The sequence below is a fragment of the Ammospiza caudacuta genome, chromosome Z (genome assembly GCF_027887145.1).
Source record: "Ammospiza caudacuta isolate bAmmCau1 chromosome Z, bAmmCau1.pri, whole genome shotgun sequence".
Classification (NCBI taxonomy): Eukaryota; Metazoa; Chordata; class Aves; order Passeriformes; family Passerellidae; genus Ammospiza; species Ammospiza caudacuta.
This window is the reverse complement of record NC_080632.1, coordinates 31,848,869-31,873,469: the sequence shown is the minus strand read 5'-3', so window position 1 is coordinate 31,873,469 and position 24,601 is coordinate 31,848,869. Positions and strand designations below refer to the sequence as shown.

The window sequence follows — 24,601 nt, the reverse complement described above, 5'->3', positions numbered from 1 at the left end:
TTTTTTTCCCACCTTCTGCCTGTCTTGATCCCACAAGACAGGCTGAGAGCTCAGAGACAGGACGTTTACAACTGTTGGCATGCATGTAGCAGCAGGGCTAGAATGAGATTATCAGTGCCTAAGCATGACTGGTCACTTTCCACCACACCGCTGAGGGTGTGCCCAGCTGCTCTTCACATCATCTGCAGGAGCTCAGTTTTACCTCTTCCTCAAATGTGGCTCAGTGAGGGTAACAAATTAAGTAAGTCCAGGAGTTCAAATAAAAGCAAAACAGACTACCCAAAGACAATTGCATAAGTACTCGTTTCTTTAAAAAAGAGACATAAAAAAAATAAATTCAATTGCATTATCATTTCTTTCTCTTCTGTTTACCAAATAAGTTTTTTCATGGTTTCAAATTGAGGGTTATTAAATGAGCAAATGCAATATTTCCAAAAATCAAATAAAGATTAAGGTGGGCTCTTTGCCAGTAAACCTCACTGGTGATTTACAGATAGCTGAAAAATCAATGTACTCAGTTTCAGCATTTGTAAATTATATTTACTAATGAACTCTGTGGAATAATTTTCACTGGGAGTTGAATGAGACTAAATTGTTATTGTTTTTGTTATTGTTGTAGTTGTAGCTGTTATCTAAAATCCTTTAAAACAGAAACATAATGGGGCAGGAAAGGTAATATTCACATGGTTCTCCTTAAAGACAACAAATGCAGGTGAAGATGGTAGGAAGAGAAGACACAGAAGAAGATATGCTTATTTATTAAAATATTCTTACATCATATGCTTACCATTTTAATAAATGAATTCTTTTATTACCCTGGAAAACTACAAATCCTGCAGCTGTGAATCCTAAAAATGTAGTTGTCCCGAATGAGTCCTTGAAAGAGAAAAAGAAACATAGCAACATAACTTTCCCCTCATCCAACGAGGTATTTATTACTGATACTGAGGTACTTCTTACTGATTTTTTACTGATAGCATAAATTGTTACTCCATTCTAGATTACCTTTCTTTTGTTTTCCCCTTCAAAACAAATTTGCCTTTAAAAGATATACTTCTAAAGGAAAGGACAGCCCTTGAAATAAAGATCTCATTTATTTCTAGGCATTTGAGTAACAATATCTTATTCTTTGTTTTCCTCTACCTGATGACACCAGGGACTCCTCAGGCAGACTTACCAAATTTAATGAAAATGTGCTTCTGTGTATGTCCCAGTCTTAAAAGGAGGACTAACTACCAACCAGGGATTCATATCTGCTTCAACACTGATATTTTTTGAGATTTCACAATACATTGTTCCTCTGCAAGGTGTCATGTTGGAAATACTACTGACAGCATTTACTAATACAAGCTTCTGTTTTGTACTCACGGACTCTTCAGTACAAACCAGAAGAAATAGCAGTTGCCTTTCAAATAGAAAAGAAAATTCTTAAAATATAGCTCCACTATAAAAGTTCCGGCATATCATTTTTGATTAATGATTAAGATGAGTTTTTTATTTACTGGATTTTCTGTCCATCCCAAGTTCCATACCCTCATCTTGATAAAGATAATCAACTTTATTGTGCCTTATGTCTTAACAACGAAGTAAAGGGGAACAGAAACGGGGATGGTTCTGGAGCAACAGCCACAGCACCAAAAGGAGCATGTCATAAGGAGCCTGCCAAGGACCTCACTTTGAGGTTCACTTCCAGAAGACAGACAAATTTTCCTCAGGCATGGGTGATGAATTTCTGATTGGCTCCCACACTATAAACCCTGCCTCACAGGTAAAGAAGTAATTCTGAGCCAGTTATGCCTCAGTTTTTGGGATACCTTTTGAAAATCTGCAGTATAGTTTCAAAGTAAAGTTTACTGCATCACTGACTTCACTAAGCTCTGAGCCAGACCCTGTGTTTCACACAGGAGCACCATTCCTAACAAAGCGTATACAAAATCTTATGCAGCTTTGTGTTAGAGCTGACTGCTTAAGGATGATCACCCCCAGAACAGCTAACTAAACAGTACTGCTGTCCCAGCAGAAGAGACAATACATGAGCCAAAGCAAAAACAGCAGTTAAAACAAAAAGCAAGTCACTCTAAAAATAAACATCACAGATGAGACAGATACAACCACGTAATTAAAATGTGCACGTACATGATAATCAGAACTGGTAATTAAGATCACCTTCTTACAGAAGATCACAAAATATCAAAGTGGGAAGTGGGAATTGGAAATGGGTTTTCCTCCCTGTACATTTGGCTTGCTTTCTTCCTAAGATTTGCATATTTTGATGGTGTTTGAAAAACTGATATGCCATGGACTATCAGTGTTTTGCATTTTCTCGTCAAAATAATGGTTAATCCCGATAATCTTGGCAAACAAAAAATATTTCATACCTGGACTAATTAAAAGAAACCTTTGCACTAAATGCAAAGAAATTATGGACTATTATCAGAGCTTATGCCATTACAATCTACTAAATTCTCCTGTGATGTTCTTCTGCTTCCTCTGGAGAGACCCTTTTTTGACTGATGTAGAAATGTTAGTCAGTCAGTGTTCTTCCAAGGCTTAAGCATAATATGTAGTTCCAGGGCAGCTTTTTTAGAAACTGGTCACTATTTACACCTTGATATAAACCAGAGCTAAATCAATTCCATTACTAACTTTTAACTAAATGTTAGTAAAAAAAATGTTTTATTAAAAGTTAGTAAAAAGAACTGTTACCTTGCAAGGATGAGGATCAACACCATAAGTTTCCAAAGAATTTGCTTTAAGAAGCAAGTTAAATTCAGCAACAGCTGGACTCTGACCTCTGAAATTACAAAGGAAAATGGAGTTTGACAGCAAAAAGAAATAGGAGAAAAAGACTTATTGACTGGAGAATTTAAAAGCCTAAAGACAGAGGAAAGGAAAGTTTTTACTGACATTCAAACTATTTCAACCATGTTTTGTTTGTAATAAAAAGATAGAAAACTTTTCATATCATTTCTTCTGCTGAATTGTACAGTGCCTGATGTTTTCAGGTAAATTCTGAGGATTTTTTAAAAATCCTGAGATAACAACAGCAGAATTATCTCATATTTTGAAAGTATTTCTTGTCTTCATGTCAGCCTGATTATGAAATAAACCTCAGCATCTTTTTTCCACAAACTCTTGCTCCCCATTTCATTTAAAAGGATTGCGCAGATTAACAGACATTCCTTCCAGTGCAGGGTATAAACATAGCAATCATATTACACTGCCTACTCAGATGTATGTCTAATTATAGCAGTGCCTGCTACCAATATGATAGCTCAGAATCTGTCAGCATTTCCATTTATACAACCCTATTTTTAGGGTGTCTATAATCAACAGCAAATATACACTAAAGCCTGAAATGTGACATGAAGACTTGGGGTCTAGAGTAAGTTTTATCAGATATTTATAGAGATTTATTTATCTCTAACACAGATTTACAACGCCCATTTGGAAGTGAGCTGTTTCAAGTATTATTTCATTTCTGTATCTGTATAACTACAGTACATGATTTTGAAAGACAATACAGTTTTATGATAATGAGCAGTTCCTAGAGCCTTTAGAAAGCCAGACTTCATAAATACTTTCCATGCAAATAATAATCAAAAAAAGTAAAAAGAGCCATTAACAAATTTTCAAGGACCATACTGATAGTCATACTTTATTCTGCCCCTGAATTTTTTTGTGAGTCTAGCCTCACATTGCAAATTGTACATAGGAATTGACATTTAATACTTCACTGTATATTGTTGTAGCATAATTTCCCTGAAAGCCTGTTACGCCCCTTCAGGTAGAAAACAAGTACTAATATATGATATTCAGCATCTGATCTGGATATCATACGTCAACATCTAGCATGCTTGTGGACATCAAATCCTATTTTAAACCTAACAAGATGATGACCTGTGGCAATGTAAGTGTCAATAACCATTTCTGTTTCAAAGTTTTAAAATTGCTTCTTTTTACTTCACTGTTTATCATCTCCTAGTCAACCTCATCATATTTATTGGGCTTCTTCAGTATTGTTTTGACACTACACAACCTTCACTTTATTTCAGACCACATTTTTGTGGATCTTTTACTTCTAAAGTAAAATAGATATATATTTTAGAGAAGAAGTGGCCTTCTTTGCCTTTCCTGTTCCAGTCTCTTTCTCACCACTTGCCAGTAGAGAAGAGCATATATTAAGTGGAACACCAAAAATTACAAATGTGTATTTACACAGCTAATAGTTAAGGAGGAAGCAGCACCAAAGCAGCAATCAAAACAAAAATGCTTAGTTTTCCACTCAGTTTTTTGGTAGCCCTACTAAGCTTTTACTCCATTGTAAATGCTATTAAATCACAACTTTATGTCATCGCAATGGTAAGACCATAAATGACCCCTAAAAAGACAACAATTTTATTTCATGTACCAGTCAACTGCATTTGACAGAAGTAATTAGCTAGTTTGACCTAAATTTCTTTGAATAGTTATGTTGCATAGTGAAAAGTCAAACAAATAGTTTGGTTCCTTATTAGATATTGGGCCTTACAAAAACAAAGGATTACAAAACACATTTTTTAATCCACCTCCGTTTGCTGGTACAAAGGATAGTCAATATTCTGGTTTCAGTGGACCAAAAAGTGACGAGCACTTTGTAACAATGAGGTTTGGGGAGTTGACATATTGAAATGGGGAAAAAACTTCAACTTGCTATTACTATTAAAGAGACATTCAAGAAAGTATTATCAGGCTCCCTTCCCATACAGCCTCTGCAACTATGATGATTTTGTGTACATCCAGTGAAACAAGCTCTGTGTGGTATTTGGGGGGAAAAAAAGCCAAAGACATGGACAAATTTGATCTTATCCGATTACAGACTAATCAAATGGCTGCAGTGCAAAGCCTTAAAAGAACATCACAAAGCACAAGAGTCAAGGACAATATCAAATGAAAAAATCCTCATTCATCTCTTATCAAAGGATTAACATTTAAGCCTTGATAATATGTTTTTCGTGTGTAACTCAGTAATGAAATTTTTCTTACTAAATAAAAATATAACTGTAACAAATCCTATCAGCGACGGCAACTTTTTTTTTTTATCAATCACTGTTCTAACATTAGATATGCTTTTGATTTGCTTTGTTTAAAAGCCTTTAAGATTTCTATATGCAACAAACAGCCCTATACAAGAATTTATAGTTTACTCACTTATGCAAGTGTTTTAGAGTGGAAAAATGGGGAATATTTAGCCAATACATATTTGCTTTTTTGAAACTCAGTACTCTGAGGAAATTCAGGTCTCAGTGCATTTATTGCTCTTGACTTTATTTTCCAGTATTAATTCAGCATTAAGGGAAAGATATATTCTCTTTCTATATGTTGTAGGCACTTCAGCATCCATCTGTTGCATGGCAAAAATATTGAACAGGACCAAAAAAAGAAACTGCTACTAAGAAAAGTTTCTGCATACCATACAAATGATAAAAAGTTGATTATTGGTGAAATTAGAGTTCCACAGCCATTAGCTATGAATTAATTATTCAACCTCTAGGCGTCAATTAATCCAAAAGTTCCTAATAAAATTTTTTGAAACAAATACTTCAACAGAACACTGAGAAGTATGCAACACTCTCTGTTTTAACTTGGGGCTCATGAGAAGTATGCACTAGAGGATGTAAAAGCTCCTTTTATCACCCAAAGGGCAAGGAAGCTCAATAGGGAATAACTTCCAGGATGTGCCACAGTGATGATCTACTTGCTTCACTCACTGCCAATATAAATTCATTCCAGAAGTTTCTCCCCTTCATGCCTTTCCTTTGAAGTATGTATCTATTACATACTAAAGTCATAAATCTTAGTGCAAGTTAAGAATGAAATACCACAGGATTGAGCATTAACTTCTTTTGACATAGAAACCATGTAGCAAAAACAGCAAAGAAAAAGCATTTTCAATGCTATTCTCATCCTCCTTGTTCCTGAGTGCTATTAGAGAGGTAATTTGATTTGTCTTCCCTGATTTTCTTACTGACTCAAAAAGTGCTGTGAGACGCTAGTGTTAACAAACTAGTAATAATAACAATTACAGTCCACCTTTTTGCCTTATCTCTGCATCAAGAAAATGTACTTGCTGCAGAATACAATAGCAATACTTTCCTAGAGTATATCCTATCTGTGTTTAATTTCTGGACATTTGCAGTTTGTAAGGTGTATTAATGTGTTTTAATAAAACAGCACATAAATACGTATATAATGGTCTGGCCTCTAGAGACCTTATATATTCACTTCCATGCAAACCAGGGACACCAGCCACAATGCTTTAAACAACGCAGGCTCGGCCTCCATCAGCCACTCTTTGCCCTGCCCTGCAATCTTGGACATAGTTCACCGTGATCTCAGGACAGACAACAGCAACAACTTCAAGAAGGATGTCCTCCTATTAAATATTCTTGCTGTTATATCCCACAGGTTGTAGAGGACATCTCCCAGCAGAACTGAGTTACCCAGGGTTCTTTCTAACCTAAAATAATGCTAGAACTCTGCTAAAGAAACAGCACACTTAGCTGCACGGTACACTGAACACAGAATTACTTACCACGTGAATAAGTTTTTGGTGTTGCACCTTTAAATCGTTTTACATGTAGCTGAGACTCCAATTGTTATAAAATTAAATTGCTAATGGTCTTGATCAACTTTTACTTTAAGCTCAGAGTATTTTGGTAGGTAGTGGAGATGTTTTTAAATAAAGTCTTTTTGCTACTATTTTTCGTCACGATGATGGTGCTATGTGTCATTGAAATAAACCTGCTATGATTGCTAATATTTAAGTTGCAGTGGGAAGAATAGCACAGTAGTGGTGATAATCTCAAAGGAAAGCACCAAATGACTACACTGGTAAGTGAAATAGCATTGTAGGCTGTAGTTCAGTTTATCAGAATAATAAGGCCAGCCCAATCTGGCACTGGCAGAGGAAAGCCTTTAAATGTGTCTGTATATGGTAAGAAACATTATCAGCTAGGAAGTAAATGAATTGCTGAAGATTGCTGAAATATACTAAACGTAGAAAGCTGCAGAACACTTAAATATCAATTTTAACTTCTACTGCAAAGCTCTTTTCCTCCCAGATAGATAGAATCCAGTAAGACCAAAATAACCACTTTAAAACAAGAATCAAACTCTTTTACCAAGTCCATTAAATGCGTGCATGCTGTGATGGTATGTGCCAGTCACATAACTCCTTCTACCACAATGTTTCAAATTACCTCTGTGCCTTCAGAGATCAGAGTGAGATGATGTCTCTGAAGTCTATGCTCAGACATTGTATTTCAGCTTTGCTTCATAAATTGATGCAGTGACACAGACAGCTTTAAGTGTATTCAAAGACAGAACACATTTGCAGAAGATATGCAGTTTTAATTTTTCTAATATTAATTTAAAATATATTCCCATTATACAGAGAAATCTGCAAAGCTTTCTGGTCCAGACACATCTAGCCCATAAAGCCCTCTCCAAACAGACAAGAGATGAGGATGGAGGAGGGTGCAGAGGAAATAGTTCCTTCCAGCTGATGAAGAAATCTGTAAATTTTAAAATTTCACACAGATATTTGAAGATATCAGTGTGTTTAGTATGCAGAACCTGAATCCAAACTTCACCATTAGACAGGCCGCAACTATCATGATAAAAACAATGACATTTGCAGATCAGCATTATGACCACTCTTCCCAGGGAATAAAGAAGTAAAAACATGCAGTTCATGCGTGAGTGCACATACACACAAGAAAAATCTGTCCTAAAGATAAAAAACTATCAATGTTGCCATAAATTTCAAAGTGTTTTCATCTGAAGCAGATTATCCTTTCTACTGAATACTTCCTGGAATTAGATAAAAAGAAAAATCCCATGTATGGATATATTTTTTCAGTTTTCCAAATGAGAATGAGAACAACAACTCTTGTCTGTGAGGTTTCTTACTCTGGATTACTCCTACAGCTGCCTCTTCCATTAAATTCCCACCTCACGATAGAGCTTCTGGAAATATTCTCTTTACCATGCAAACATTAATCAAACAAAACATCTCGCTCTTACTGTTTTCTAGTTGGTGAAACCAGAATTATAAGAATAGTTCCATTATTTGAATTGGTTTTAAGAACACTTTTTCAGAAGAAATATGGTTCAGAAGAAAAAAGCTTTGAGGAAATTAGCACGCAGGGAATGCTTCAGGGAAAGGACTAGGTAACTACATTCCAACCATCTCTCTGATTCATCCAGATTACAACTGGTATGAATTCTGGAGTGAAAACACCGGGAAAATGTAGCAGAATAGAAACAAATTATTCACCTATTACACCACACACAATGATGGTTTGATACTTAGAGAATTAGTTCTTTTTCAAGCAGTGATAGTGGCCAACATACGGCCTGATAGATAAATCTAAATTGCTTCACTGGAAAACTCAGGCAGCATGCAATACCAAAGCTGAAATGAAGAAAACACTGGACTCAGCCCTCCAAAGCCCTCAGTATATTTTGTATTACTAGGAACTAAAAATACTTTGGGTCCTGAGGTCTGGAAAGCACCCATCCCTGCAGTAGCCCAAGCCCTGCTCTGATCCAAACATCCCCCTCAGCTCCACATAAACCTCAACAGATCCTTGATTCCCAGAAAAGTGGCTTCTATTTTCTGTAACATGAATTGCAAGTTTTGGAGCATACTGTCCATCCTTTGAATTAAATTCCCTTAGTGTATACAAGGCTGTTAGATACCGAAGTGATTCAAATACTACTAGAAGTTAAATTTCAAGTGTACATGAGTGGCCCCCAGCACTATGCATAAAACCACATAATATGAACTTTAATTGTGAGAAGCACCAAAATGAAACAAATCCACCTTATTCTGGATTAGCTAAATCAAAATTTAGTTTTAGTGCTTTTTAATGTATTCAATGTATGCGGAATTTCAATGTATTGTTTAATCTTGAATGAAATTATATTAACACCCACAAAGAAAAGCATTTTCTAGCAACCATTGCCAAGTCTTTTAGGACAGCCTCCCAGATTGCACTCAGATAGTAACATTTATAGGCATGCTTGCCAGTGGCTCCACTGACAGCTGCACAAGAGCTGGAGAGCCACATTGGTGGAGGCTGGGATATCCTGTGCTCCTGCTGGCACCACTGTGAAAGCCACATGGGAGCTGATGGGACGGCTAAGGGAGCACAGTGAGAGTCAAAGGAGCACAGGAAATTGGAACGCGCTTAAATCCTCACTGCGCAGTTACAGTGTGGATGATACAGCAAAGGATAAAAATGTTATATGCCTTTCAAAACAAATTTAAACAACACTTCTCTTTTAGCTTGGATCAAAGACAAGCATAATTTGCTACTCTGGTTTTCAAGAAAATACTCCCTTTATCTTAACATTTTTGAGATAGTTATTATCAGAAAATGGCAGTGATTTCACACCCTCAGAGGAAAATTTTCTTCTCCCAAAAGACAGTCTTTCACATATGATTCCTGCAAATCATTTGATACACAAAGTAGAGACAAAAGCCTATTCAGTAACATTCAGACACCCCAAGCCTGCATCCACATCGATCATCCAAGGGAATAAAAAAACCTTATATTTACCTATATGAGTTCAGCATTGAAAACAGGCATTTGAACAGGTCATGTAACTTTTAAAAAGGAAATATTTGTGGGAGTCTTTCAGGTAAATTCAAAGCTTTTTACATAACATTTCCATAAATATATGGTGCAATATTTCATATCAGAACTAAAAATTGAATACTAGTTTCCAGATGGCATATAAAAGTACTTGACTTTCAAAGTTCTTCTAAAAAAAGAAAAAAAAAAAAACAAAGACTCCCACTCCCCCCCAGAAAAACCATACCCAAAACCAAAAAAAAAAAAAACCAAAAAAAAAAACCACCATCACCACCACCACCACCAACAACAACAACAACAAAAAAAAAACCTGAAGAAAAACCCTACCAAAACATAAACATAAACCCTACCAAACCAAAACATAGTCCTATAAACATAAATTCCTTTGTTAGGGACATATGTCAACATTTCCCTTAGAAATCTTTATATTTTCTGGTGCCTAGCCCCTGGGAGCTCTGGCTAAAAGGTATCTTTCCAAAACTAGGGAACTTTATCAGAATAAAGAACTCTGTTAAAGGACGTAAGACCTGATATCAAATTCTTTAGAAGGTATTTTTTTCTTCTGTCTTTTGTCGTGTTCTGTAGCTCCCCCTCCCTTAATGAGGGAAGAATAAAAATTCACAAGACAATCACAACTCAACAAACCTGCCATGAATTACTGTCTGTCACATTTATATTTTTGCAATTAAGTGCAACAGAAAGTCACACAATGGATTATATTTTGTTAAATCCAGTAATGACCTCATAGCTAAAACCAATAAGAAGTAATGATACCCTGTCACACATCTGCTTTAAGTAATTAAAAAAGGTTTCTAAATAAAACTGCTAAGTTACAATTGTGAAGGCAGATGAATGGCAGCTGGATTAAAAAGGCTCTCAGTCTCATCTGTTCAGCTAACATGGCACTTGAGTATCTCGTAGGAAAAAACCTGAGGCACCCCTTGCAACTCTTAAAAATACTTGCTGAGCAGCACAATATTAATTGTTATCAGAAAATTGGATTTCCTGAAGAATGCATTGAATGCCTTGAAACACATGTGCTAATCAATGCCAGAGAGAAGCCCATTTTTTCCTATAATTTTTTTCCAGCTGGTTATATCAAAATATGATAACCTTGTCCTGGAACCCTCTCTATATACTTCATTATATGTCAGATATGTTTTATTAATTTGTACTGCTGTAATAGAGATCTGTGGAATTAAATATCCATAAAAAGGCAAAACTTCCTGACAAATGACTGGCTAATGTCTGATGTAAAAAATATTAGAGGATTATCAGTTTGCAGAAAACAAAGAGTGGGAAATTACCAAAGAGCAGCTACCCAGACAGCTCTGAAACTGCCTTTATTCTCTGATAATATACAAATAGGTAAGGCACAAAAGTTGCTGACATAAGCAAAGAAAACAGAAAAGAAAGATGGCAGTTCTTGAAGGCTACAAAGAATTGAGCCACTGAGTCTAAAATTCATAACATTAAAATTGGTAAAATATAGAATAGAAAGCAAATTAAGGAACATATAATGAGAATATATGAGAAGAATATACGGAATATATGAGAAGAATTGTACTATGAAACATAGATGTGTCTCAAACGCCTACTGGTTGTTTTTGTTTGGGCGTTTTGTTTTGTTTTTGTTTTGGTTTGGTTTGGTTTGGGTTTTTTTGTAGGAACTAGAAGATCCACAAGCAAAAAAAGTCAGCTTAATATCATCTGATTTCCAAAATGCAATAATGAATGGTGTCCCTTGACAAGAATACTGAAGAAATTCAGGGACATCCTCATGTGCTGAGCTGCCACTGATGGAAAGAATTCAGGACCTGGAAAATCCCAGAGGGACCTGTGTGAAAGTTTATAACATTTACAGTCACAGGATCAGACAGATTATACCGACAGGAAAGGGGATTTAAAAGATGAGCTAAAAATATGTCTGGTTATTCATAAAAGGAGAACTAGATGATTGCATGAACAAAGAATGCAGAATTCCACATTCGTAAAAAAGCAAACCAGACAGAAAAATACATCTCTGCCAGTGTTACAAAGTATAAAACCAACCAGCCCACCAGCTTTCCGCCTCTTCTCTTAACCTTAAGTAAGGCATGAGCCTGTTAACGAAAGACTGAATTTACGAAGACTTTTCAATAGCACCTTGGCTTAACTGATGAAATATCTTTTCAAAGGCTGAATTTATCCTTTGTAAATCTGTAGACAGTGTATGGAAAAATACTGACAGTAAAATAAGTTATTCTTATTTTTAAATGTTGTTTCTATGGGTCTGTGTACCGGGCAGGCTGAACTGCTTTAAGAAATATTAGATATAAACCATTTAAAACATGATTTCACTGAAAGAAATACAAAGAAAGTATATAGGTTTCAGGAAAAAAAAAAGACAGATTAATACTGGCAATCTTATTGTCATGAGTGTTGAACTTTACTTGAAAAATATCTTTTACAGGCTTCTAGAAATAAAAAGTGTTTTAAGCTTTAACTCTCCTTAAAAGGAATTTTGCTCCTTTCTTTGCATATGTTGAAATATGAAAACAGAACACAGGGTAAGCAAGTGCAAAGGGCCTTGTGATCTTTCCATAAAAATGTCCTTCTAATTACGTAATTAATAGTTTGATTTAATTTGATTTTCTGCACATCCTGTGCCTTTCCGCGTGTTCTGAAGACCATCCTCAACTAAGCAGGATGCCGAGGGCCTCATGAAATCTCCCTCCAGACACTCTGCATGTCATTCACTAACAACCCTGAAGAGGGTATAGTTGCACAGCTCACTGCTCCTTCTCTCCTGAAACTCATTTAACTTAAAAATCAAACGATTGACTAATCTCTTTTCTCCTTTGCCTTTTGTTGTAGTACTAAAAGTTTAGGATGGAAAAAAGAGCATGCAGAGAGTTCTGGATTTCACCTCCTTAGTCTTCCAAGGAAGTTAAATACATTTCTGTGCAATTCACCACTACCTGATAAAATTAACCACCGACAGATAAAATAACCTAATTACAGTTTCAATCAGGTCAATATCTACCAAGAATTTTAGGATTGCACTACAGACAGAAATTTCTGAGCAAGAAACATGTGCTACCTAAATGAAAGATGTTATTCCACTAATCAACTAGAGCAGCTCTGATCATGAGAGCTGTTCCCACTAACCAGACCTACATTTCAAGCAAATGAAGTCTAAATTACCAGCAGTCATGCAGGAAACAAGTATGATTAATGAAGGTTAACAGGCAAAGAAAACCCCCTGAGCTGAAACCACATTTTCAAACACAGCCTATCAGACAGCATATTGGTCGAGCTTCTATTATAACTCATGGAACAAAGCCTCCTAAGTTAACATGCGCAACTTGGAAATAGATAAAAGTATTTCTTAGCTGTCTCTTTATCAAACAGCATTATAAATTACCTGAATTCATTTTTATGCATTTCAGCGATTTTCTTCTCAAGCTTTTGTGACTGCTTCGGAAAAATCTTAAAGTCGCTGATGTAATTCTCTGGGTGTTCATCAGGATCATAATCACCAAGCTCAGCTGAACAGATCCAAAACACAAAACAAAGCAGAAAAATTGAATTGTAACATTAATTAATAGGGAAAGAAGTCAGTAAATGCACTGTAATTCAAGGTACATCCACAGTCAGTAAGAATCTAGTATGTCTCAAGAAATGCTTCTTTGAGGAATTTATAATTAACTGAAACAAGAAAATCCTTATATCTGTCACTTTAATCAATGAGTTTCAAGAGAAGTTCAATGGTTTATTAACTATTGCATTAATTAGCAATACTGAACTATTTTCTGTGGCAGAAAATGCTCTGTAAAACAGAAGCTTTGGCAATGTTTCACTTTGAGTATTTATTTTTACCAGGCAGACCCAAAACAATGGATTCTTGATTCTCCCCTTTTTCACATGATTTATCTGCAGTGGCATGGACTGGTCCTAATTCTGTTCTAGCAGAGAAACACAGTCCACAATGTTAATCAAGGTAACAGGCAGAACTTGGTTTCTCTTCTAAAAGATGTGCCACTTAGGTACACAAACCTGATATTTGGTGTTCTAATTTTCTGAATGAGTCTCATTTAATAAGGGCTGGGCTCAGTTTTGGTTTGGATACACTGCCTTCTAACACTTTAAGAGCTTTGTTCACCTTAAGGCAGAATAAAGGGAACGTTCACACTTATGGTTTCCCTAATCAGACATTTAAAGATGATTATTTGTCTCTGTACAAATAAAGACATCTGTCTGAATTTGGTCCTAAGGAAATGATGGAGAGAGAGAGGGGAGGGGAAAAAAAAAGCTAGGGAAAATAAGCTAAAATTTCTTTTCTCTTGAATTACATCTTCTATTTTTGTCAGATATTCCATCACCATACAGGTCTTCTTTAACATAAGAAAGGACATCAAATGACACCTTTTCCTCCTTAATTCAAACAGAATAGGCTAAATTTCCATTCAGGATTCAGAATTGAGTTTTTTCTCTTTTTGTAAGTGGAATCTAACAATGATGGCATACTTCTTCACTAAAATGCTAAGATAACTTATTTGGTTTCATTTTTTTAAGCTCCACTTCATTGGCTAACTGCCAGAATTACTTACTTCACAGTGCATATCAATACAGGGAAACAGTACAGCAACAACAAGTTACTGCTAGCTGTAGTCACACAAGTTTTGCATTGCTTATTTGACAGAACCAACATAAGACTGAAGTATTTAAAGAAGCCTGTTCATACTTACCTTGGACTATACAGGCACCCAAGTAGGCAGCATCAGAAAAGGAGCACAGCAAACGGCCATGGAAAATGTCCCTTTTTATTTGTAGATATAAGAGGTATCTGAAATATAATTTTAAAAATTAAGAAACTATGTGCTATCTTTTTGTAACAGATTTAACATATCAGTGTGAAACCAGCTGTGCAACTATTTTGAATCTTCCTCTTGTTATTTCAAATGGCAGGAAAAAGGCAAAACACAACCATAAGAAAAAAAAAAATAGATTTTTTTTCATTAACAATGAAATAATAAAGGCAAAAGTAACAAAACCGCACATAAAATGTCATAGAACATGTTTTATTTAAAATACATCTATTACAATGCTCATTACTAGTGTGAAATAAATTATGGTAATGTAAGCTTGTTTGAGTACCTCTGTTTTTATTATATACAAGTTTACAAAAGGAAATCTTTCTCTTACTGTAGGCAAAATAGCACACTGACCACAGTGGAGATTTTTTCCTCTTCTGGTTTTGGAATTTTTTGGGGGTTTTTTTTTTTTTTTTGGTGTTTTTTGTTTTTTGGTTTTATTTTGGGTTTTTTTGTTGTTTTGCTTTTGGGTTTTTTTGGTTGGTTGGTTTGGTTTGGTTTGGTTTTGGGTGTTTTGGGTTTTTTAATCTGTAAAGAATCCCAGATGAAGTTTGAAGGGAGCAATAACGTCATGAGGCTTAAAGAGCCACAGGCATGAGGCACCTGCCTTGCAGGGAGTCACCTTTCCCATTCATCTCTTTCTATAAGGACATGGGGAGAAGAAAACAAAAAGTTCCTTCTACCTGTACTCTGCCTTCTACCACAGAGAGCTTCTACCACTCACAGCTTTTTTCCCAGCACCTAGCAGGTTACAGCCACACCACTCAGCCACTTCACCCCTCTGGGAAAATAATCTATTTAAACATTGCTTTGACCAGACAAATCGACCACCTAGAGGGTTCTATCAAGACTCAGTGGCTTCTGCAGACCATCAGGACATTCCTTGACATTTCTTGACATTCCTGCCAGTCCTCTCCAACCTTGAGCAACATACAGCATAGCCAATAAAAATGTAGTTTATTAGTAACAGCAATGTCAGACATATTTTTCCAAGTTACCTTCTCCTGTTACCTGGTCATATCATGAGCTTCTGCATCAAGAGCCAGCCAGGAAATACTATCTGAAGGGCAGAGAAACTTTTCTCCTTTCCTTGGATTTTTACTGAATACAATAAATCAGATACAGTTATCAATGAGAAAAGCAATCTTCTCTCATTGTAAACACATCCCTTCATTGATCTTTACACTTCGAGGTTTGTTTTTTTGTTTTTTTTTTTGCAACACCTTTTTTTCCCCTCCTGTAATCAATGTCCAGTAACAGCTCACAAATTCACTGCTGTATGTTGGTACTGCTATTCTACAGGTAGATTCAGAGGAACTATCTGTAACAGAATGCACCAGAGGCCTCAGTGAGATAAAGTAAAAATTCTTAATCTGCAATGACAGTGTACCAGAAAAGGTTCAGTATATTGGTGTAAATGCCATATATAGCTTGGGCAATTGAGCAGTCCCTACACAAAGAATTTTGGTAAGATTTTCCAGAGTGAAAAAATGAGATGCCATTCTCCAGAGTGACCATTAGCTTGAGGCTAAACTGTGTTCAGCTTTTAAGCAGTGCCAAAAAAACCCACCCAAGGTTTCAGAGCATGGCTTGTTAGCCAAGCTCTGAGGTCAACAGATTAACATGTGTTATTCCTAAGCAAATTGTACTGACCACAATTGAAGATCCTCAGTGTCATTTGCCAAAAAAACCAAGCTGTGTGGGGGTCTGTCAACATAGCTGGAGGGAAGTGACGCCATCCAGAGTGACCTTAGCAGGCTTGAGAAACAAGTCTGCTTCCACACACATCTGTGCAAACCTCATGAAGCTCAACAAGGCCAGCTGTAAGGTCCGACACGTGGGTCAGGGCAATCCAAAGCACAAACACAGGCCAGATGGAGAATTAATTGAGAGCACCCCTGAAGAGAAGGACTTGGGGATGTTGGTGGATGAAAAGCTCAACATGACCCAAGAGTGTGCAATGGCAGCCCAGGAAGCCCATCTTACACTGGGCTGTGTCAGAAGAGGTGTGAGCAGCAGTCAAGGGAGGGGATTCTGCCCCTCTGCTCTGCTCTGGTGAGACTCCCCCTGGAACCTGCATCCAGCTCTGGGGTCTGCAACACAAGAAAGAGGTGAACTTGCTGGAACAAATTCAGAGAAGAGCCACCAAATTGATCAGACAGCTGGAGCACCTGTCCTATGAAGATAGGCTGAGATCTACAAAGCAAGAAGGGAAGCCTGGAACAGCACCAAGACTTTAGAATTCTTTCAAATGAAAAATATAAATATATTTTCAATTGAAAGGAATTTTTGCACATTTTACCAAAGGCTCACTAAACTTCAGGCACTTCCTGTAATACTGATGCAGTAATTTATGACCCAGGTCAGCAAACACTTATGGAAAAAAAAAAACAACTGACTCCTAAACTCACTGAGGTGTATGTATGTATTTAAAACTGCATACACTTACAGAAATAGCTTGCAAAATAATCGATTTTGCTTCTTCATGTGTCCTTCCACAATATCTGTTTTTTCCAAGCCCTGGCATGTCTTTATAACCTGATTTACAGCCCTAACTATCCAAGCTTAATAAGAAGCTAGTAAACTTATACTTACATTCACAAATGTCTCTCATTGGAATAACCTCATTTCCATCTATCATCTCTTTGCAGTACATATGACTCAACTTCAGGTTGGCCAAACCTTCCCTGCCATGCAGATTAAGGGTCAGCAATAACTATTCTTGTTTTTAAGCAGGCATCATGACCCCCAGAGACCAGATTGCTAGCTGCTTAACAGACAATTTATCTATTTTAAGGTGTTCAGTGAGGCATGAAAGCTTTCCCACAGCCAGACCTTGTGATTTGGCCACCCAGTGATTTTTTACTTTGTTCAAGTCACTTAATACAGTTTATTCTCATAGCAAATGTATCTCTTGGTGTTGTTGCAGTCTTTCCAGCTGACAGATATGGTCACCTCCAGAGATCCAGCAATTCAAAAAATTGCTATCTCGGCATGGCGTCTGACTTTGACTCACTACTATTTTCCATGGTGCTGTTTGTGGTACAGTGTGGTAGAAGGAAAATAAATGTTTTTACAATATTCCTGGATTGGGTGTCCTCCTACCTAGAAGAATTTTTGAGTTATTTATGCATATTATTCTGAATACCAACTTTGCATTTTTGTCTTCCACAGCAGATAGTATCAAATACACTGCAGGAGCACCTTTTTCCTGCCAAAGCGTATGAATCTCCACCAAACACTAACTGCTATGTACAAGTATGTAATATCACAAGTAAGAGAACATATTTTCTATACTTTACAAAGCCATGAAGAGAAAAAGGGTTGAACATGAGCCAGCAGTGTGTCCGGGTGGCCAAGAAGGCCAATGGCACCCCAGCCTTTGTTCTTTATCAAGAACAGTCCATCCAGAGGGACTAGGGAAGTCATTCTCCCTCTGTACTCAGCACAGGTGAGGCCACACCTATAGTCTTGTGTCAAGTTTTGGGGTCCTCACTTCCAGAAGGACAATGAGATGCTGGAGTGAGTCCAGAGAAGGACCGAAAGACTGGTGAAGGGTCCAAAGCACAAGTGCTTCAAGGAGTAGCTGTGGGAGCTGGGGTTGTTCTGCCTGGAAAAAAGAGGTGCAGGGGAGACCCTATTGCTCTCCACAATTATTTCAAAGGAGGGTGCAGCCAGCTGGGGCTTGGTCTCTTCTCCCAGGCAACCAGTGGCAGGAGAAAAGGACACAGTCTTAAGCTGCACCAGAGGAGGTTTGGGTTGGACGTTAGGAAGAATTTCTTCTCAGAATGGATGATTAGGCTTTGGAATAGGCTCCCCAGAGAGGAGAGTGGAATCACTGTCCAGTGGGGTTAAGACAAGGCTGGATGTGGCATTCAGTGCTATGGTCTACTGAACACCATGGTTTTGAATCACAGGTTAGACTCAATGATCTCAGATATCTTTTCCAATCTAATTGATTCTGTGACAGAAAAAAATAATTATATTAGCTAAAATATATTGCTTACTTATTTGCTAATCCTTTAAATGGATTTTGATATATTTTAAAATAAGTCATCATTCTGAAATCATTAACTCAGGGTACAGAAGCAGCCAAAAACCCAAGAGAATGTTGGGCATCACTAGGAATGATATTGTGAAAAAGACAGAGGGCTGTTTTGCCAGTACTTAAAGCATTGAAGTTATCACACCTTGAATTTTTTACCTAGCTCTGGTCCTTTCAGCCTGAGTAGGACATAGATGAGCTTGGTTAATAGAGAAGAACTAAAATGAATGAGAAGACAGAGCCTCCCTTATAGGGCAAGATGGTGATTAAGGGAGACTAAGAGTGAGTCTTCTGAAATCATGAGGTAGTGGGAAAGGCAAATGAAGAACTATTATCCACTGAATCCTCAACATTAGAGCTAGAGGAAAATCAGTGGAACTGGGAAATTGCTTAAGGCAAAGGAAAGAAAGCATCTGCCATAGCAGATAGTAAACCAACTGCCTCAGAAGATTGTGAAGAAAAACAGTATTACCAAGTACAAAAAAAGAATGATTACACAAATATGGGCAAAATATCCAGAAACTAATACTAACATGAATACACATGAATTGACTTTCATTGTTGAAAATCCTAATATAACAATTCCAAAACCCTCTAGTGAATTTTGATGGGAAGGAGATCATCTATTAGATTTCTTGGTTTTTTGAAACAGTAGGAAAGTTAAAACCATGTTAGTATGGTTTAAACCCATTTGTAAAACAGATACCCATGACAATAAGCATGCCACACTGATGTCAGTACAGCAGTTGCCCTTTTTAACTCTCTGATCTGTCATAAACCAAATTCTAGTAGAGGAATTAGGAACTGGGGTATATCTATCATGATTTCAAAGCATAATCTTCAGCTAAACACAAGAAAAAAGAAAATTCTACTTTTCTTAAAATATCTAACACCAGAAAATTTGAGAAACTGCATGACTGCATGCCTGTGTTAACAGGCACCTGTAGAAAGAATCACCCTTCTTGTTCTACAATTTCTGAAGGTGTACTAATGCTAAGGACTCAAAACATAATGAAGGTATTGGTACTCCATATCTCCATTCTGAACCTATGCCCCTCCTATACTGCCAAAATTGTGGATTCCTGGTAATAAAAAATGCCCCAAAGCACCCAAAACTATTCCTTCAAAAATAAGTACTTCATTTTATGCTCTGGGGTGGGGGATGGAAGGTGGCTTTAATGACAGATTTCAGTAGTCTCAAATCTCTGACTTCTGCGGTCAGGATTATGACTGCAGCTAGCAAGACATGGGCTTGTCCTCCTGGCTTTACAGCTGGTCAGTGCCTGTATGGTCTTTCCTTGGGACAAGAGTGATAAATTACCATCCCAGTGAGTTTCTTGACAGCACAGGCTACTGGTGAAAAAATCTTTATTATTACTTAATAATTAATTTCACTAACGAGTAAAGCAGACAAAGGAGTGGTAAAAGAAAAGCATTGTTTTGGCTCCTGGCTACATGAAAGTCCCACCACAGCATGCGAATAGTCTTTCCTGCAAAACACCATGACTGGACTGCATCTTCTCTGCCATTCTGCCTTCCCCACAGAGGACCACAAGAAGAGCTCTGAACATGTACAAGGTCTCTTCTCCCTGAGGTGCAATCTCCAGCAAAAAAAAATTACCCTTCTTGGTAATTTTTTCCGTACTCTGAATCTGATCTGCAAGCCTGAGGCATCAAGTGCTCTTATTAACAAAAAACTCACTTTTAAGATTTATGTTATTCAATCTGATTGTGACTGCAATGCTATTAAAACTATAAACTCACTTGGCAACTGCCAAAGTTGTCCTTGACAACTTTCCAATGTGTCCTTGACAAAGCAAAAATAGATAAGTGGACTTTCATAGATATCAAAGCATGACTTCCCACTTCAAGAAGAGCAGAAGGGGGTACCAGGAAGAGCAGAGATATTCCTAAGTGATGTCTGGAACAGGGCTAGCAGCACAGGCCCACCTTGTATGAACTCACCTTAGAGCTATTGGTTAATAGCACAAATATATTGCACAAATTTCCTACTTGCAAATGAGTCACTTCATATTGAGGCATTAATAACCAGATCCATTCAGGAATTAAAAATCACTACCAAACACAACTGGCCTCCTGCTTCCAGAGGGAAAAGCACCAGGCTCTTCTAGCACATGGCAACATAAAGTACAGCTGATTGAGACTGGACTAGACAAACACTGAGCATGCCATGTTTACATACGCCAAGTCTTTGTCATTTTATATGACTTCCAAATAAACAATTTTTTCATCTGCTTTTCCTGCTATACTTGTAACACTGATTTATGACAGATTAGTCATTGAAGAACTGCTTCTTGGATTAGGAAGTATGGATTAGGAAAAAAAGGCATGATGAAAGCAAATTGAAATAATCCACCTTTGGTTAATTCCACCATCTATTTACCCATGCCCTCTTCTGTTTTTTCTATAATAATCATGGATTACCACTGATACAGTATTATCTGTAGCATTTTAGAGCATTTCTTTGGGACCTCAAATGACTTTATAGTCTTCCATTTTAATTATACATACACACTAAAATGTAGGAATTTGAAGATAAGAGAGCATGAGACCCTGGGATTCTTTCATATATAAGAAATAAAAACCACTGATTTATTTATTACCTAAGCAACAACACCAAAAATAAATAACAAAATAGAAAGTATGATCAATCTTTGGATCTATCTGTTCATATTCCCTTGATTGCTCAAATCTTGTTAATGTACAGCATCTCAGGCTTTTCCAGCTGTGGGCTCTGAGCTGTGAACAAGAACAGAAAAGAATGGCACAGTGTAAAATATCTGTGCTTTTCATAAAGTCTGCTGGGATGGTGTGCATTGAGTGATCTCTGCAGGTGAAACTTTCTTCATAGCAATTCTTTATCTTTACATGCCATGCCAGCAGAATAACCTTGGGCATTATAGTGAATATCCTTTTTTCTGCACACAGTTAGATGCACATGGCAAAAGAAAACTTCTACCCATCAAGCTATTATGCTTTCTGGAAAAACAAAGGGAATTAACCAAAAAGAATTTTTTTTATTTTTAAAAGGAAAATTAAGAGAAAAGGAAATTAACAATAATACCAAAACTGTATGTATTCAAGGCCTCTATCCCCAGTCCTGTCACGCTTCATTACAAATGCTGATTTAAAAAGAAAGGAAACTGAAATCATATTTTACAGGTATGTGTAGCAGGGGACAGGGGAGATGTGAAGATGTGGTGTCATGTTACAATTGCATAATTAAAAACTGAAACTTATTACTCTCATTAGATATACTCAATTATGCCAGTTAAATGCTATTTTCTAGAACTGAAGGACTTCACACCATCTGTAAGTGACAGATAACCAGACCTAGAGAGCCACAGATGTAACATTCAGAAGAGCCTGATATCCTCCACATACTACACATGGAGCAGAACTCAAACCCTCAGAGATGGCTCCAGTGTAAAGGAGTGTGCTGGGTGGGCATGGCTAAGCTTTGGTAGCAGTGGGGATACAGCGGTGGCTTCTGTGAGAAGCTGCTGGAAGTTTCCTCCATGTCCAGCAGAGCCAATCCCTGGTGGCTCCAACACAGATGTGTCACTGGCCTAGGCTGGGCCAGTCAGAAACAGTGATAACACTGCTGTGATAACAGATTTCAGGGGAGGGGAAGTGATTGCACAAATGTAACTGCAGCCAAAAAAAAAAAAAAAAACATGAGAGGAAGAACTGTGCAGACACCAAGGTCAGTGGAGAAGGAGGGGCAGCAGATGCTCCAGACTCCAGGGCTGAAATTCCTCTGCAGCCTCTCGTGCAAAGCATGGTGAGGCAGCCATGCCCCTGCAGACCCTGGAGATCCACAGGGATGCAAGAGATCCACCTGCAGCCCATGCCAGAGCAGGTGGATGTAACTTTGATCACGGGGCAACTTTTTACATCAATAGGCCTTCCAAAATCAGATAGACTCCATCTCTCTAACAAGGGCAAAAACGATTCTAGCCCATGAGCTGTCAGGGCTGATTGAGAGGACTTTAAACAATGTTTGAATAGGGAAGGGGATGAAAATGGGCTCTCCAGAGATAAGCCATAGGTGGCAAGCCAGAATCAGGGGTGAAATCAGCAGTCCAGCTGATGTGCATGTGCACTGGAGTGGGCAGCATGGGTGACAAGCAAGAGAAGTTGGAAGCCATTGGACAGAAGGGAAACTAAGATGTCACCCATGGAAACATGGAGGGGTGACTTGCATGACTGGAGTGGTGCAATGGATGGTTACTTGCCCTTCAGAAGAGACAGGCAAGAGTAGGGGTGGCTCTGTATATTAGGGTCCTGGCTCCTTACTCACTCGGGAGGTCCTTGATGACTGGAGGCTGGCCAGTGTGGCACCCATCCGTAAGAAGGGCTGAAAGGAGGGACTGGGAAACTATAGGTTGGTCAGCCTGACCTCAGAACCTGTCAAGGTTATGTCTCGCGATTTCTGCAGTCGAAAGTCTCTTTTTCCCAGCCCCAAGATTGAAGGAGTCAGGATTCTTCAGCTGTGGTTCTCAAGGCTGTTTATTCTTTGTTATCTTTAATATTCTTTCCCTGACCTGCTGAGATCCGTTCAGCAGGTCAGACAGAGGCACACTGACCACCAAGTTGACACCAAGTTGAATGTGTGTTGATCTGCTAGAGGGTAGGAGGGCTCTCCAGAGAGACCTGGACAGGCTGGAGAGATGCACTGAATCCAGTGGTTTGAGTGCACCAGGTCCTGCACTTTGGCCAAAACAAGCTACTGCAGTGCAACAGGCTGAGGTCAGAGTGTCTGGACAGAGGCCAGAAGAAGGGGCTGACAGAGTACTGAACATGAGCTAACAGTGAGTTCTAGTGGCCAAGAAGGCCAGGGCATCCCAGCCTGTATCAGCACCAGAGTGGCCAGCAGAACCAGGGCAGCGACTGTCCCCCTGCACTCAGCACAGGTGATGCCACACCTTGAGTGCTGTGTCCAGTTCTGGGACACTCAGTTCAGGAAGGTCATTGAGTTGCTCAAAAGTGTCCAGAGAAAGGCAACAAGGCTGGTGAAGGGTCCAAAGCACAAGTGCTTCAAGGAGCAGCTGAGGGAGCTGGGGTTGTTCTGCCTGGAAAAAAGAGGCACAGGGGAGGCCTTATTGCTCTCCACAATTATTAAAAAAGGAGGGTGCAGCCAGGTGGGTCTTGGTCCCTTTTCCCAGACAACCAGTGACTGGACAAGAGGACATAAGCTGCACCAGGGGAGGTTTAGGTTGAACATTAGGAAGAATTTCTTCACAGAAAAAGTGACTGGACATTGGAATAGGCTGCTGATGGAGGTGGTGGAGTTACCACCTCTAGAGGTGTTTAGGGAAAGACTGGATGTGGCACTTGGTGATGCAGTCTAGCTGACTGTAGATTGTGTTAGGTCATAGCTTAGGCTCAATGATCTCAGATGTTTTTTCCAACCTAGTTAATTCTGTGATGGCTGAGGAGGCTGTGAACTCATGGGAGGCCCGTGGAGACAGGAGCCCCCACTGGAGCAGCCTGTCCTTGGAGAACTGCACCCTGTGGAAGAGTGACCCAGGCTGTGGCAGTTTGGGGAGGGACTCACATTGCAGCAGGTCACTGAGAGCTGCTGCTTGTGAGATGGACTCACATCAGAGAAGTTCATGGAGAACTGTCTCCCACAGTGCAGGAGGGAAAGGTCCCCTCTCCCTGAGCAGCAGGAGAAACAACTTGTGATGCACTGACCATAACCCATAACCTATTTCCCATTTCTCTGTGCCATTGAAGGAGTAGGTAGAGTTGGGAAAAACAGAGGGGTGGGGAGGAAAGCATTTTTAAGGTCTTATTTTACTTCTCGTTATCCTGCTCTGATTTTTTAGTAATAAATTCTATTACTGTCTCAGATTGCACCTTTTTTTCCCGTGGTGGTATTTGGTGAGTGATCTCTCCTCGTCTTTAGTTCAATTCATGGACCCTTCATTACATTTTCTTTCCCCTGTGAGAGGTCTAGCTCTGGAGAAAAGTGAGGGAAAATCTTTGGCTGATGCCAGGCATCCAGTCAGGATCAACACCCTACAAGA

General features: G+C 38.3%; 1 protein-coding gene across 2 annotated transcripts in view; it reads right to left on the bottom strand.

The window, feature by feature from the left end:
• The window catches only part of FRMD3 (FERM domain containing 3), a 129,854-nt gene that overhangs the window by 21,388 nt on the left and 83,865 nt on the right, over positions 1-24,601 (bottom strand). For both annotated transcript variants that reach the window (XM_058823431.1, XM_058823432.1), the window contains exons 5-8: positions 14,375-14,472; positions 13,051-13,174; positions 2,707-2,794; positions 788-876 (exon numbers count right to left, since the gene is read on the bottom strand). In XM_058823431.1, the coding sequence (XP_058679414.1) occupies positions 788-876; positions 2,707-2,794; positions 13,051-13,174; positions 14,375-14,472 (399 nt within the window). The remainder of the gene's footprint in view (positions 1-787; positions 877-2,706; positions 2,795-13,050; positions 13,175-14,374; positions 14,473-24,601) is intronic.